This window comes from Carcharhinus amblyrhynchos, chromosome 12, assembly GCF_965287045.1.
Source record: "Carcharhinus amblyrhynchos chromosome 12, sCarAmb.v2.hapA, whole genome shotgun sequence".
In the NCBI taxonomy this organism is placed as follows: domain Eukaryota; kingdom Metazoa; phylum Chordata; class Chondrichthyes; order Carcharhiniformes; family Carcharhinidae; genus Carcharhinus; species Carcharhinus amblyrhynchos.
The window spans coordinates 81,568,613-81,582,395 of record NC_137335.1 but is presented as its reverse complement, the minus strand read 5'-3'; the positions used below and the strand labels follow the sequence as shown (position 1 = coordinate 81,582,395).

Sequence of the window (13,783 nt, the reverse complement as noted above, 5' to 3'; positions counted from 1 at the left end):
GCAGAACCCTTAGGAGTATTGATAGGCAAAGGGATCTGGGTATACAGGTACACAGGTCACTGAAAGTGGCAGTGCAGGTGGAGAAGGCATACAGCATGCTTGCCTTCATTGGCCGGGGCATTGAGTTTAAAAATTGTCAAAGTCATGTTAATGCTTTATAGAACCTTAGTTAGGCCGCATTTGGAATATAGTGTTCAATTCTGTTAGCCACACTACTAGAAGGATGGTAGAGGCTTTGGCGAGGGTACAGAAAAGATTTACCAGGATGTTGCCTGGTATGGAGGGCATTAGCTATGAGGAGAGGTTGGAGAAACTTGGTTTGTTCTCAGTGGAATGACAAGGGTTGATGGGTGACCTGATAGAAGTCTACAAGATTATGAGAGACATGGATAGAGTGAATAGTCAGAAGCTTTTTCCCAGGGTGGAAGAGTCAATTACTAGGGGGGCACAGGTTTAAGGTGTGAGGGGCAAGGTTTAAAGGAGATGTACGAAGCAGGTTTTTTTACACAGAGAGTAGTGGGTGCCTGGAACTCATTGCCAGGGGAGGTAGTGGAAGCAGATACGGTAGTGACTTTTAAGGGGCATCCTGACAAGTACATGAATAGGATGGGAATAGAGGGATATGGGCCCCAGAAGGGTAGGGGGCAGCATGGTCAGTGCAGGCTTGAAGGGCCGAAGGGCCTGTTCCTGTGCTGTAATTTTCTTTGTTCTTTGTTTAAAGTTTATTTTATTAGTGTTGCAAGCAGGCTTACATTGGTATGTTGATGACTGAATATCAGCAGCTGTGTTGGAAACCCTGATTGCTGGTGGGTGAGATGCTGAGTGCCAGTCGGGAACACTGGACATTACAGGCGGCACAGTGGTTAGCACTTTGAACCAGGAACGTAAGTTCGATTCCCGGCTTGGGTCACTGTCTGTGCTGAGTCTGCACATTCTCCCCGTGTCTGCATGGGTTCCCTCCAGGCGCTGCGGTTTCCTCCCACAGTCTTAAAGACATGCTGGTTAGGCGCATTGGCCGTGCTAAATTCTCCCTCAGTGTACCCAAACGGGTGCCGGAGTGTGGCGACTAGGGGATTTTCACAGTAACTTCATTGCAGTGTTAATGTAAGCCTACTTGTGACACTACTAAAATAAACCAATGAATAAACTCTTTTTTTTAAACTTTAAAAAGCATCGCTGTGAATTTTAACAAAGGCTGAATTGGTTTTGATTCTAACAGATGCTGCAATTTACACCCAGTCTTCTCTCAGACTCTCTTTCTCTCTCGTTCTTCCTGTGTGTCTACAGACTGCGATAGGCTAAGGAAGGATGGTCTTCGCAGTTCCCAGTACTACTCACAAGACCCGGTATTCGCCTCGTCTTCATCCCATCTCTCTGCAAGTTGCCTGGATGAGGAGGAAGATCAAGAGCAAATAGTAAGTCTGACTAAAAACCCTTTGCAAGGCATTTCTGTTGAGAATTTTTTCCCCCCTTGTTACAGCATCCGTAACCTAATGAAGGACATTGGATTGTAACATCACGTTGGGAGGGGTGTGTGTGGGGTGGTGATTAGTGTGCCAGCCTGGACTCTCCGAGAATGGATGCTGAGTGGGGACGTTAAACGGAATAATTTGCGTTATATTTCAGCCCATACTCAGGCGAGAGAGGAAGTGTCCTTGGAGTGCGGTTCAGTTAAAATTAATGAACGTTTGAGAGTGCAGAGCTAGGATGACCTCACTTGCTCAACTCCTCCCCTCAATCCCCGACAATTTCCAATTCATGAAATCTTTCATCGACCCAATATCAGTAAGACGCCAACGCAAGAAGCAAAATCCTGCGGATGCTCAAAACCTGAGATACAAGAAAATACTGTGGAAATACTCAGCAGGTCAGGCAGCATCTGTGGAGAGGGGAACAGAGTCAGCATTTCAAGCTGATGTCTTATTGTCGGGACTCTGTGACTCAGTTAGTAGCACCCTGAGTCCAAAGCATAAAAATATCAAGGCTGATATTCCAGTGCAGCACTGAGAGAGGGCGGCAGTGTCAACATTTAAAGTCTATTTACTATTGTCACAAATAGGCTTACATTAACACTGCAATTAAGTTATCACAAAAATCCATTAGTCACCACACTCCAGCGCCTGTTTGGGGACACGGAAGGAGAATTTAGCTTGGCCAATGCATCTAACCAGCATGTTTTTTGGACTATGGGACTTCTTACACAGAGGGTGGTGGGTGTCTTGAACTCACTGCTGGAGGAAATAGTGGAAGCGGACACGATAATGACTTTTAAGAGACATTGAGACAAATACATGAATAGGATGGGAATAGAAGGATATGGTCCCCGGAAGGGGAGGAGGTTTTTGTTTAGACTGGCAGCATGGACAGTACAGGCTTGGAGGGCCGAAGGGCCTGTTCCTGTGCTGTAATTTTCTTTGTTCTTTGAAACTGGAGTACCCGGAGGAAACCCACGCAGACACGGGGAGAACATGCAAACCCCACACAGTCAGTGACCCAAAGCCGGGAATCGAACCCAGGTCCCTGGCGCTGTGAGGCAGCGGTGCTAACCCACTGTGCCGCTGTCTTTCAGATGAGAGTTTAACCTGAGGTTGTGCCTGCTCTCTCGAGTGGGTGGAAAAGATGCAATGGGCCTATTCTGAAGAAGAGTAGGGAGTTTTCCTGAGTGTCCGGGGCCAATCCTCTCTCAGTATCACAGAGTTATCAGTCACTATCAAACTGCTGTTTGTGGGAGCTTGCTGTGTGTAAATTGGCTGCTGTGTTTCTGCGTTACAACAACAACTGCACTTCCAAAGCACCGCGCTGGCTGTCAGGTACCTTGTGGTGGTTATTAAAGATGTTATATTAATGCAAATCTTTCTCTCCACCTTGAGGAGTAAGGTCGGGCTCTGGTTATAATCTTGGACTAGCAGCCCTGGACGGTTACTCATTTAGATCTCACCCAGGGCGGGTTTTAAAAGTGAATAACTGGTTCGCTTCTGTCCTTCAGAGTGGGGAACCTCTGGCCCGTATCTGTGGCCAGGCTTACAGCCAAGTCCACTCCCACACTACGTGGTTGATGCTTAATGTCCCGAAGGGGTGGCACAGTGGTTAGCACCGCTGCCTCACAACTCCAGGGTCCCAGGTTCGATTCCCGGCTTGGGTCACCGTCTGTGCAGAGTCTGCACGTTCTCCCTGTGCCTGCATGAGTTCCCTCTGGGTGCTCCGGTTTCCTCCCACGGTCCAAAGATGTGCGGGTTAGGTGGATTGGCCATGCTAGATTGCCCCTTAGTATCAGGAGGAGCTAGCTAGAGTAAAGGTGTAGGATTACAGGGATAGGGCCTGGGTGGGATTGTGGTCAGTGCAGACTCGATGGGCCAAATGGCCTCTTATACACTGTAGGGATTCTATGAAGGCAACTGGGGAGAGCACTGACTGCTCCTCCTGCAGTCATCAAACCCCAAGATTGAGTGGAGGGTTTCAGTTTGGCATAGATTATATTTAAACCTCCTGCACATTTATCGCTGAGGACAGACTTTAAGCATTTTCTCAGTGCTAAAATCAAAATTCTAAAGCTGCGTTTAAAATCCCTTAAATAGTCTGTTGACCTTTGTGGAGCAAGTGTGTAGTGCTGTGTTCTAACACATTCAATCGGGCATTATCAAGTTCTTTACAAAGGGATTAACCAGGTAAAAAAAAATGATATGTTTATCTTTACAGCTCTCTGACTGATGTGGGTGGTTTTAACTGCACTTCTGTTTCTTTGTCTGCAGTTATTTTAGTCACTCTTTCTTTTGTTCTTTCTTTCCTCTGTTCTGTTCTTTTACCTCCAGCAACATAACTTCTTAAGTTGCCTTAGTCTCTGCTGCCACTTGACTTCATGGAAGAACCAGGTACACACACACGCCACACACCGGCTCGGCAATCTGCTTTGCTTGTCTCGGCCATGTCTGCAGTCCCTCGTAGACCCTGATCCGTCGCCGCCCCACCCCGCACCCCCCCCCGCCCCCCCCAACCCCGCCACTGGGTCCCTGCAGCCTCTTCCGTCCCATTGCCCGGCACCGCACTTTGTGTGCCTGTCGATGAGACGATGCTGCCCTTTTATGTTGACTCACAGCGGCAGCCACCGATTGCTTGATGTTGCGTTTTGCTTCGTCACCCACTGCCCACCGCTGCTTCTATCGACTGCTTTTAGTCCCTGCCTACTGCCAGCCCCACCCCTCCACCCACCCTTCCCTTCAAGCCGTTGGTCCTCGCCGGGGTTCTGTTCTGTGGTGCCCGTAGACGCATTCCCTTGGCAGACTCCCAAATGGGTGCAAGCCTGAATGTCGGCTGGCCACATGCCCCTAATACCCTCGCACACATTGTATATCCATCTGTGTTCAGCTGGGAGTCTGTGGGAAGTAATTGAGAGTGCCTGACTCTAATTGATTCTCCCTACCCTAATCCTTGAGCACCGAGGCCAAATAAATCACCCGCAAATCTAACCTGGCTGGAGGTTAGCCTTGCCAGCTGGAGGTTAGCCTTGCCAGCTGTGGCTCAGTTGAAGCACTCTTGCCTCTGAGTCGAAGGTTCTAGGTTCAGGTCCCACTCCAGTACCGGAGCACAGAAGTCAAGGCTGACACTCCAGCGTAGCACTGAGGAGGTGCTGCACCGTTGGAGATGGGAGCACCACTACCTGCAAGTTCCCCTCCTAGCGCGCACCACCCTGACTCGGAAACGTATCACCGTTTCGTCACTGTTGCTGGGTCAAAATCCTGGAGCTCCTCCTTAACTGTGGGTGAGCTGACACCACAGAATTCAAGAAGGTGGCTCAACCCCACCTTCTCGAGGGCGGTTAGGGATGGGCAATAAATGCTGACCCAGCCAGCGACGTCTACATCCCATGAAAGATACTTTAAAAATTGCACAGGGTGATTAAGAATCACAGAAGCTGTGCAGAAATCAAATATTTACAGCCTGAAGCTTTCAAAATAGAGGGGTGTGCCAGTGTGTGTGTATGTGTGTGTGTGTGTGTGTCTGTGTATGCACGCGCGTCTGTGTGTATGCGTGTGTGTGTGTGTGTGTGTGTGTGTGCGCGCGTGCGCAGGTGTCTGTGTGTGCGCGCGTGTGTCTGTGAGTCTGTGGGTGAATATGTACCGTGTGTGTGTCTGGCTCACATCTGCGTGAGAGGTTTCTGTCCTTCGGGGAGTGGCAGAGTTCTCGTGTGTTGCTTCTCAGGTTTTTTGCTTTTACTACCTCAGCTGCTGTTAACCCCCTGCTTCCTGTCGCTTGCTGTGGTGTGGGATTAGACAATGATTGAACTGAACAAGCAAGAGCGGAGTGGGGCAGTGGCTAGCTGAGAGTGGGGAAGAGGAACACATTGGTGCCTTAAGAAGGATTAAGTTGTGAGAAGGATACAGGAGAGGCTTGGGATTTTCAGCCTGAGACAGAGATATCTAAATGAGGATTTTTCAAAGAGATGTAAGAATTTTTAAAAAATGTTTACTCCATCCTTGAAGTTCCAAAGCCAGTGCTCAGAGTGGACCAGGCAAACCCAAACCCATTCCTTCCTTGCTCCAAAAACCAAGTTTAAAGTCCAATTGAATCCAATCCAAGGGCCCCCCACAGGAGAGACAAACAAGGTCCAAGCTGACAAGATAAGGCACTGCACCCCATCTCGGGCTTGATCTGACACCTGATCTTAGCCAAGAAGCGATGTAGGATGGGAATAAAAAGATAAATATTGCTTTCCATAGATTCAGACGAGTGTAAGGTAAATTTTAAGATTAAGGTCAGGCCCTTCACACCAAGCCTGACCAAAGCTCTGGACGAAATTCCAGGAACAGCAATGAAATAATTGGATGCAGAAATTTGGGCAACTTTAGCATCTGTCTGGATGGATGAATTAAGATGGTCTGAATCCTCACCAGCCCCCACCCGCTACCCCCGCAGCCTCCATCACTATCAGATTGCACAAGAACCCACTCCTTTGTACTCCAGGAATAATTTGTGTCATCGTACACCTACGTAATGTCACAAACTGTCCCCTACCCCTGTGTCAATATAAAATCACTAACAGGGTCTGTACTCCCACCCCACCCACCATCTACCCAACTCAAGCCCGCGGTTTCCTTGAATGAGAAGGAATGAGCAGTGGTCTGGATAGTTCGCACGCCTCCCCTCTATATTTTAAAACCCCTGACGGTTAATGCCTGCCACTCCTATCCAGAAAGGGAGGTCCAGCCTGCACTTGTTGGTGAGAGAGGACCCAGCCGTGATTCCCACCCAGATTAACCACCCGGCCACCCTGCTGAGGGCAGAGAGGGGAGAGCTGGATTCCCCATAATGTTCCGCAGCGATCAGTGAGGGGCCCAAGCATCGAGATTGATGGAGGAGCCTGGCGATACGCAGTAATCCTCCTGGGATGAGGGCAGCAGTGTTAGACGTTCCCACTGTTTGACGTACTGATGATCCCTCAGGCAGTAAGTCATCCACCTAAAAGTTGGTGGTATCACGGTAGCAGAACAAAGGAGTATATTTTGCTTTTTCATTTTAACTCCGCTTCCTCGATCCGAAGTGTACAAGGTTTATTGTTAGTAATTATGTTTCTTGGGGGGGGGGGGGGGGAGGGTACCGGTTTCTGACCTTGGATACGACATAAGATCACAAATAGGAGCAGGAGTAGGCCACTGGGCCATCGAGCCTGCTCTACCCCTAAGTAAGATCAACGCACTGTTGACTCACCGATTGCCATCATTGCTTCTCACTCTCCTGAGCTGCTCCGATCAATGAGGCCACTGGTTTTGGGGCTTCACAAAGGATGACGAATTGTTTGAACTGCGTAACCCCATTTCCACATCAACGTTCCCCCCCACCCACCCAACCTGGCATTTAAATCTGGCATTTAAAGCAAGTCTGAGTGACGGTGACCTGGCAGCTAGCATCAGTTAAAAACCCTTCTGCTTCACTATTGCCCTTTGGGAAAGGAAATCTACTGTCCTTATCTGGTATATATGTGACTCCAGATGCGGTTGACTCTTCTGAAATTTCCCAGCAAGCCACTCAGTGTAAGGGCATTTAGGGATGGACAGCTAATGTGGGGCTTTCCAGCGGTTCCCACATCTCATGAAAAACACTTGTTTTGGCTTCAATGGAAAATGTCAAAGCTAAGATTGGTAGATTTTTGTTGGTGAGGGTATTCGGTGATGTAGAACCAAGGCAGGTGAATCGAGTTCAGAAACAGGACAGTTGAATGGTAGAGCAGTTATGAGGAGGCCTTCTCTTATTTCAACAGAGGGAGGAGGGACATTAAGGAGCATAGCGGGAAAGGTGAAAATAATGGGATAGATTTGTTGGACCAAATGGCCTTTTCCTAAAAACTGCCTGTCTCTTTGTGAAGTCCACAGTTTCAACTGCTGACGAGGAAAAGCTGTACTACTCCAGGAGGCCTAAGACCCCGGTGCCCAGTGACCTCTCCGAGATTGATGTCCAGACCAACTGGACGAAGGCCCTTCCACTGCCCACTCCAGAGGAGAGGATGCGCCAACAAGCCCAGGCGGTACAGAGCGACATCATCCCCATAAATGTAACAGGTACGTGGTGCAGGATCGTCTCTTCGCGAGACAGCGGAGGATGGGAGAGGCTGGAACTTCGTTGCGTCGCAGGGATTTCCCAAAAGCTGTGCCGAACAGTCATTCACCACTTTCCAAAAGGAACCTCTGGGGCTAAACCTGCAATGGTGAATCCGGCAAGTCAATAGGGACAAAATAAACTGTGGAAGGTGCTATCGCAGGGTGTGGTTGACGCCAACAAGAGTGGTGGCTTTAAAGGGAAACTGAATAAGCACGGGAGGGGGGGAAGGAATAGAAGAAAATACTGATTAACTTGGAAGTAGAGTGGGTGGAGGCTGATGTGGGAGATAAAGGGCAGCATGGACCAGTTGGACCGAATGGCCTGATTCTGTGCTGTAGAGTCTGTGTAATTCTATGAAGTATGTATAGAAATGAAAACAGTGCTATTGCACAGAGCAGATAGGGAGAAACTGCCCCCCCCCCAACTTTTGACAGAAAGGTTGAGGACCAGAAGACCCTGATTTAAGTTGATTGGCAGAAGAGGCAGCGGAGGAGAAACCTTCTTGCACAGTAGCCAGCGGTTAGGATGTTGAACGGCCCACCTGAGAGCCTGATGGAAACAGATTCAATCGTGGCTTTGAAAAGGGATCCGGATAATTATCTGAAGAGAAGAAAGGACTTGTGGTGGGGATTGCGAGTCGCTCTTGCAGTGAGCTGGCCTGGTACAACAGGCCAAATGGCAAAGGGTAGATTTTTGGACATTGTGGGAATCGAGGGATATATGAGCCTACATGGGGAGGTGGAATTGATGAAGATCAATTATGATCTGGTTGAATGGCCAATCGGGTACAAGGAAGTATCTGACCTACTCCTGCCCCCAATTGCTTGAATATATATCTATACCTTTTGTCTGCTCAGAACCACAGGCCCCTGTGTATGAGTGTCGATTCGAGCAATCGTAAATGAGTTACAATTTATTCTCCACAGTATCCCAGCACATGAGGCATTCCAGCCTGCGTTGATTAGCCACTGTATATGGAGTTAAAACACAGATAAACTACAATCTCAGTGAATGTTAGAATAGGCTGGAGACCATAAGGCCAAAAGACATGGGAGCAGAATTAGGCCATTTGGCCTGTCGCATCTGCTCCGCCATTCAATCATGGCTGATTTTTTCTCACCCCCATTCTCCTGCCTTCTCCCCATGACCCTTGATCCCTTCCTGATCAAGAACCTATCTATCTCTCTCTGAAAGACACTCAATGACCTGGCCTCCACAACCCTCTGTGGCAATGAGTTTCACAGATTCTCCACCCTCTGGCTGAAGAAATTCCACCTCATCTCGGTTTTAAAGGAGCATCCCTTCATTCTGAGGTTGTGCCCTCGAGTTCCAGTCTCTCCCACTAGTGAAAACGTCCTCTCCATGTCCACTCTATCTAGGCCTCTCAGTATTCTGTAAGTCTCAATTAGATCCCCCCCCTCATCCTCCATCGAGTACAGGCCCTCAACCGCGCCTCATACGACAAACCCTTCACTCCAGGGATCATTCTTGTGAACCTCCTCTGGACCCTTTCCAAGGCCAGCACATCCTTCCTTAGGTGTGGGGCCCAAAACTGCTCACAGCATTCCATATGGGGTCTGACCAGAGTCTTATGCAGCCTCAGAAGTACATCCCTGCCCTTGTGTTCTAGCCCTCTCGACATGGATGCTAACATTGAATCCTAACTGCCGACTGAACTTGCACATTGACCTTAAGAGAGCCCTGAACTACCTAGTTCCCAAGGAGGCTGAATGGCCTCGTCCTCTTCTAATCTCTGTATTAATGGTTGGTCTGGAGAGCAGTGGTTTGCTGAGACCGAGGAGGGCCACGGTGGGCAGCCCGGCTGGTATGGGGCAGGGGGTCAGTTGGTGGCCCAGACCAGCGGGTTTAATGACCGGATTGGGCGATGGCTGTGTAGTAACGGTTGCTTTGCTTGCTGTGCTGCTTCCTACCAGGCGAGAGCTTCGATCGCCAGGCGGGCACTAGGCGGTCTCTTGTCCGCTCGGATACCGCACTGAGGCGGCCCACGAGAATCAAACGGAGAAAGACAATCACTGGGCTGCCCGACTCCATCCAGAAGGAACTAGGTATGGCTAATCAGTACTGTATTCACAGCCCTCCCTTCTCATCTAACATCATGTATCCCCTCGTGTCTGTCTGTGTGTGCCTGTGTGTCTGTATATGTGTGTGTGTGTGTGTGTGTGTGTGTGTGTGTGTGTGTGTATATTAATCAGTAGTTTTCATCCATCTCCTGCCAATACAGTCTGATAGCCAGCGGTAAAATGTTCCCAGGAGAACGGTGTTGTCTGGGCAGGAAAGGAAGGGACCGAGAATGTCTGAGGCTCCTCTCTCAGCCTGCCCTCTCTCCCAACTGGTTAAGCTCGGGCCTGAGAGGTACTGAGCCAAGTGGCACAGTGAGATCCCGGGACCAGCACCTGCTCCCTGCTGAGCTGGCCGATCTCATCAGTTGGTGGAGGGCAGGGAGGAGCTTTACGGTTGGCCTCAGCGGCCCAGGGTCCTTAATTGTTATCCAGGGACCCCAGAACCCCCACCGGAAAGGCTGTGAGGGGTGGGGGGGGGGGGGGGGGGTGGGATTCAACTCAGGCAAGGGGATGCTCAGGACAGACTTGCCAACACTCCGCGATTTGGGCGGTGACTCTGTCAGAGAGGAAAGAGCGAGAGCAAGGTAGGGAGGGAGAGAAAAAGAGGAGGACAGAAAGAGGTGAGAGTGGGAAAGAGTGAAACAGCGGGGGAGAAAGAGAGAGAGAGATGGAGCAAAGAGAGAGGGAGAGAGGGAGAGAGAGAGGGAGAGAAAGTGATTTGGAGAGAGAGGGAGAGGAAGTGATTTGGAGAGAGAGTGAGAGGGGAGAAAGACTGAGGAAGGAAAGGAAGGATGCCCAAAGTATGCAATTTGCAATTAATTTCCTTCCATTCAGTGTGTGGGGGTATTATCAATGATAAAGTCTTGTTCTACTCAGTTTGCAATGATGTTCAAACCCACTATAATATTCAGAAATGTTCAACAGTTTTGCAGCTAAAGTGCGGAGGGTCTCATTGTCTACGTAGGGGACAACCAGCTGTAGTTTCTCCCTAATGTATCTATTGCTGGTTTAGTTTGCATGGCCAGGACTGTGTGTCAGTCCCCCACATGTTCACATCATTAAGAGTGGCTTCCTCATTCTGAGGATAGGCCTCATTCTGAGCCTACAACTTTAACGTAAAATCCCTACAGTGCAGAAGGAGGCCATTCGAGCCTGCACTGACAACAATCCCATTCTATCCCCGTAACCCCACACATTTACCCCGCTAATCCCTCTAACCTAAGCATCCCAGGACGCTGAGGGGCAATTTAGCTGGGCCAATGCATCTAATCCGAGCATCTTTGGACTGTGGGAGGAAACCAGAGCACCCGGAGGAAACCCACGCAAACACGGGGAGAGTGTGCGAACTCCACACAGACAGTGACCCAAGCCGGGAATCGAACCCAGGTCCTTGATGCTGTGAGGCAGCAGTGCTAACCACTGTGCCATCGTGCCACCCAGATACCAGGGATACAGGGGAGCAAGGTATTTTTAAAAGCTGCAGTGTAAAGGGGAGTCAGACAGTGGGTCACCTGCTATTCAAGTGAGATGGGTATAAAACATTACGGTTCTTGAACGTAGCCATAAGCAGATGTCAGGGGGAGGTCAAAGAACCAACTGCATCCGACCATACTGTGCGTCACACCCCCCCAAAGGTGACCTTGGGCAGTGGACGAATGTCCAGTCATACTGACCCACACGTTATGTGTTATATATGAACAAGGAGCAGCAGGAGGCCACTTGGCCCTTCAATCCTGCTCTACTGTTTAATAAGATCGTGGCTGATCTGATTAGAACCTCACATCTGCATCCCGCTTACTCCCAATAATCTTTCATCCCCTTGCTTACCAAGAATTTTTCCACCTCTGCCTTAAAAATATTTTATCTCCAACCCCTGTCCAGGCAGAGAGCTCCGGAGACACTCAACCCTCTGAGTGAATGAATTTTGCCTTGCCTCTGTTTTAAATGAGCAACCCCTTATTTTAAACAGTGACCCTGTAGTCCTAGATTCTGCCGCAGGAGGAAACATCCTCTCCACATCCACCCTCTGCACCTTATGTTTCAATCAAGTCGCCTCTCACTCTTCCAAACTCCAGCAGATACAAGTCCAACATTTCCTCATAAGACAACCCTTCTGAGTAAGTTCACCTCTGACCTGCTTCCAATGCATTTACATCCTTTCTTAAATAAGGTGCCCGGTGCTGTGCACAGTATTCCAAGTATGGTCTCACTGGCGTCCTGTACAACTGTGGGATCCTCTATACGGTTTGCATTAGTTAAAAGGCTTCATTTGAAAGATATTTCTGCCTAATGTAACTGATTACGCTATGCTTTAAGCTAACTTGGCCACATTTTAAAACTCAGCTTGAAATTTTGAGCTGAGAAATTGACCACATCTGAAAGTACAAGGCAGGCAAAGTTTTGCATAAACAGAAGCTTTCATGGTCTCACAGCTCTCAGTTGCTTTTGAAAGCTGGAGACTGCTTGTACCTAGTATTTTAACAAGAAAAAAATAACTGAACTTGTATATTGTCAGTAGACGCTGTTTGTTTTTTAGTTGTTCTTCAGTCGAACACTCCAAGGTTTTTGGGTCTGGCTAGACATCAGTCCCCAACTCGACCCTCCCTCTCACACCCCCTCTCTCTTAAGTAATCCTCTTTCATTTCTGTTAGGTTCATTTCAAGTTATATTCAATAAATAATTTCTTTAAAATTGTACCAAGTACCCACAGATTATTTGGAGGAATTAATGGATTCCACAACAAATGAAGCATAATCTCCCTATTTCTGTATGTAATTCCTCTCACAATAAACACTAACGTTCTATCACATTTCCTGATTACTTCCTGTACCTGTGTGTTAGCTTTTGTGATTCGTGCACCAGGACACCCAGATCCCTCTGCACCTCAGCTCAGCAATCTCTCAGCATTTCGATCATACGTGCTTTTGGCGGCTGTCTGTATATGTCCCTTTCAGGGTTTAAAGTTTATTTATTAGTGTCACAAGTAGGCTTACGTTAACACTGCAATGAAGTTACTGTGAAAATCCCCACGTCGCCACATTCCAGCGCCTGTTTGGGTACACTGAGGGAGAATTTAGCATGGCCAACACACCTAAACAGCACGTCTTTCCTCCAGTGGGAGGAAACCGGAGCACCCAGCGGAAACCCATGCAGACACGGGGAGAATGTGCAAACTCCACACATGAGCCAAGCCAGGAATCGAAATTGGGTCCCTGGCGCTGTTAACCACTGTGCCACCGCATGATGTACTCCAAAACTGAGCAGCCTCACAGACATTCACTAAATAGATTCAAGCATGAATATAAAATGGAGTGTGTCAATGTACAGCCAGAACCCGTAGAACAATCCCTGTGAAGGAGAGGAGCAGGGTTAATGAGATCAGGCTGACTGACTCCACATGACTGCATGGAGCCGATGGCCTCGTGGCATTATCGCTAGATTATTAATCCAGAAAACTCAACTGATGTTCTGGGGGACCCGGGTTCGAATCCCAGCATGGCAGATGGCGGAATTTGAATTCAGTAAAAAATATCTGGGATTAAGAATCTACTGATGACCATGAAACCATTGCCGATTGTCGGAAAAACCCATCTGGTTCGCTAATGCCCTTTAGGGAAGGAAATCGGCCGTCCTTACCCGGTCTGGCCTACATGTGACTCCAGAGCCACAGCAATGTGGTTGATTCTCAACTGCCTTCGGGCAGCTAGGGATACTGGCCCAGACAGCAACACCCCTGTCCCATGAATGAATTAAAAAAAAAGGATTTGAGAAGGAAGCTGTAACGCTGTCTTTGGAGGACCCGTTCTCTGTCCCCATGGAGAGGCAATAGCAGGTGGATTTGCCAAATTCACGGTGGTCAGAAGGACTCAATTTTCTTTCCTCCCATTCTCATTGGGCGTCCATCCATCAACGTGGGGTGATCATCCAAATCAGGAGGAGGAGCAGGCCATTCGGCCCATTGAGTCTGCTCTGCTATTCAACGAGGTCACGGCTGATCTGATGTGATAATCCATCGCTCGGCACGGTGGTTAGCACGGCTGCCTCACAGGGTCCCGGGTTCAATTCTGGCCTCGGGTCACTGTCTGTGCAGAGTTTGCACTCTCTTTCTGCGT

The 13,783-nt window shown here is 48.8% G+C and overlaps 1 protein-coding gene across 1 annotated transcript in view; it reads left to right on the top strand.

Annotated features, from left to right (window-relative positions):
- LOC145351159 (NHS-like protein 1) overlaps nt 1-13,783 on the top strand; it is a 216,146-nt gene that overhangs the window by 193,670 nt on the left and 8,693 nt on the right. Inside the window, 4 exon segments of the mRNA XM_080200833.1 lie at nt 1,288-1,415; nt 3,810-3,869; nt 7,358-7,550; nt 9,525-9,656. Of these exon segments, the coding sequence (XP_080056959.1) occupies nt 1,288-1,415; nt 3,810-3,869; nt 7,358-7,550; nt 9,525-9,656 (513 nt within the window).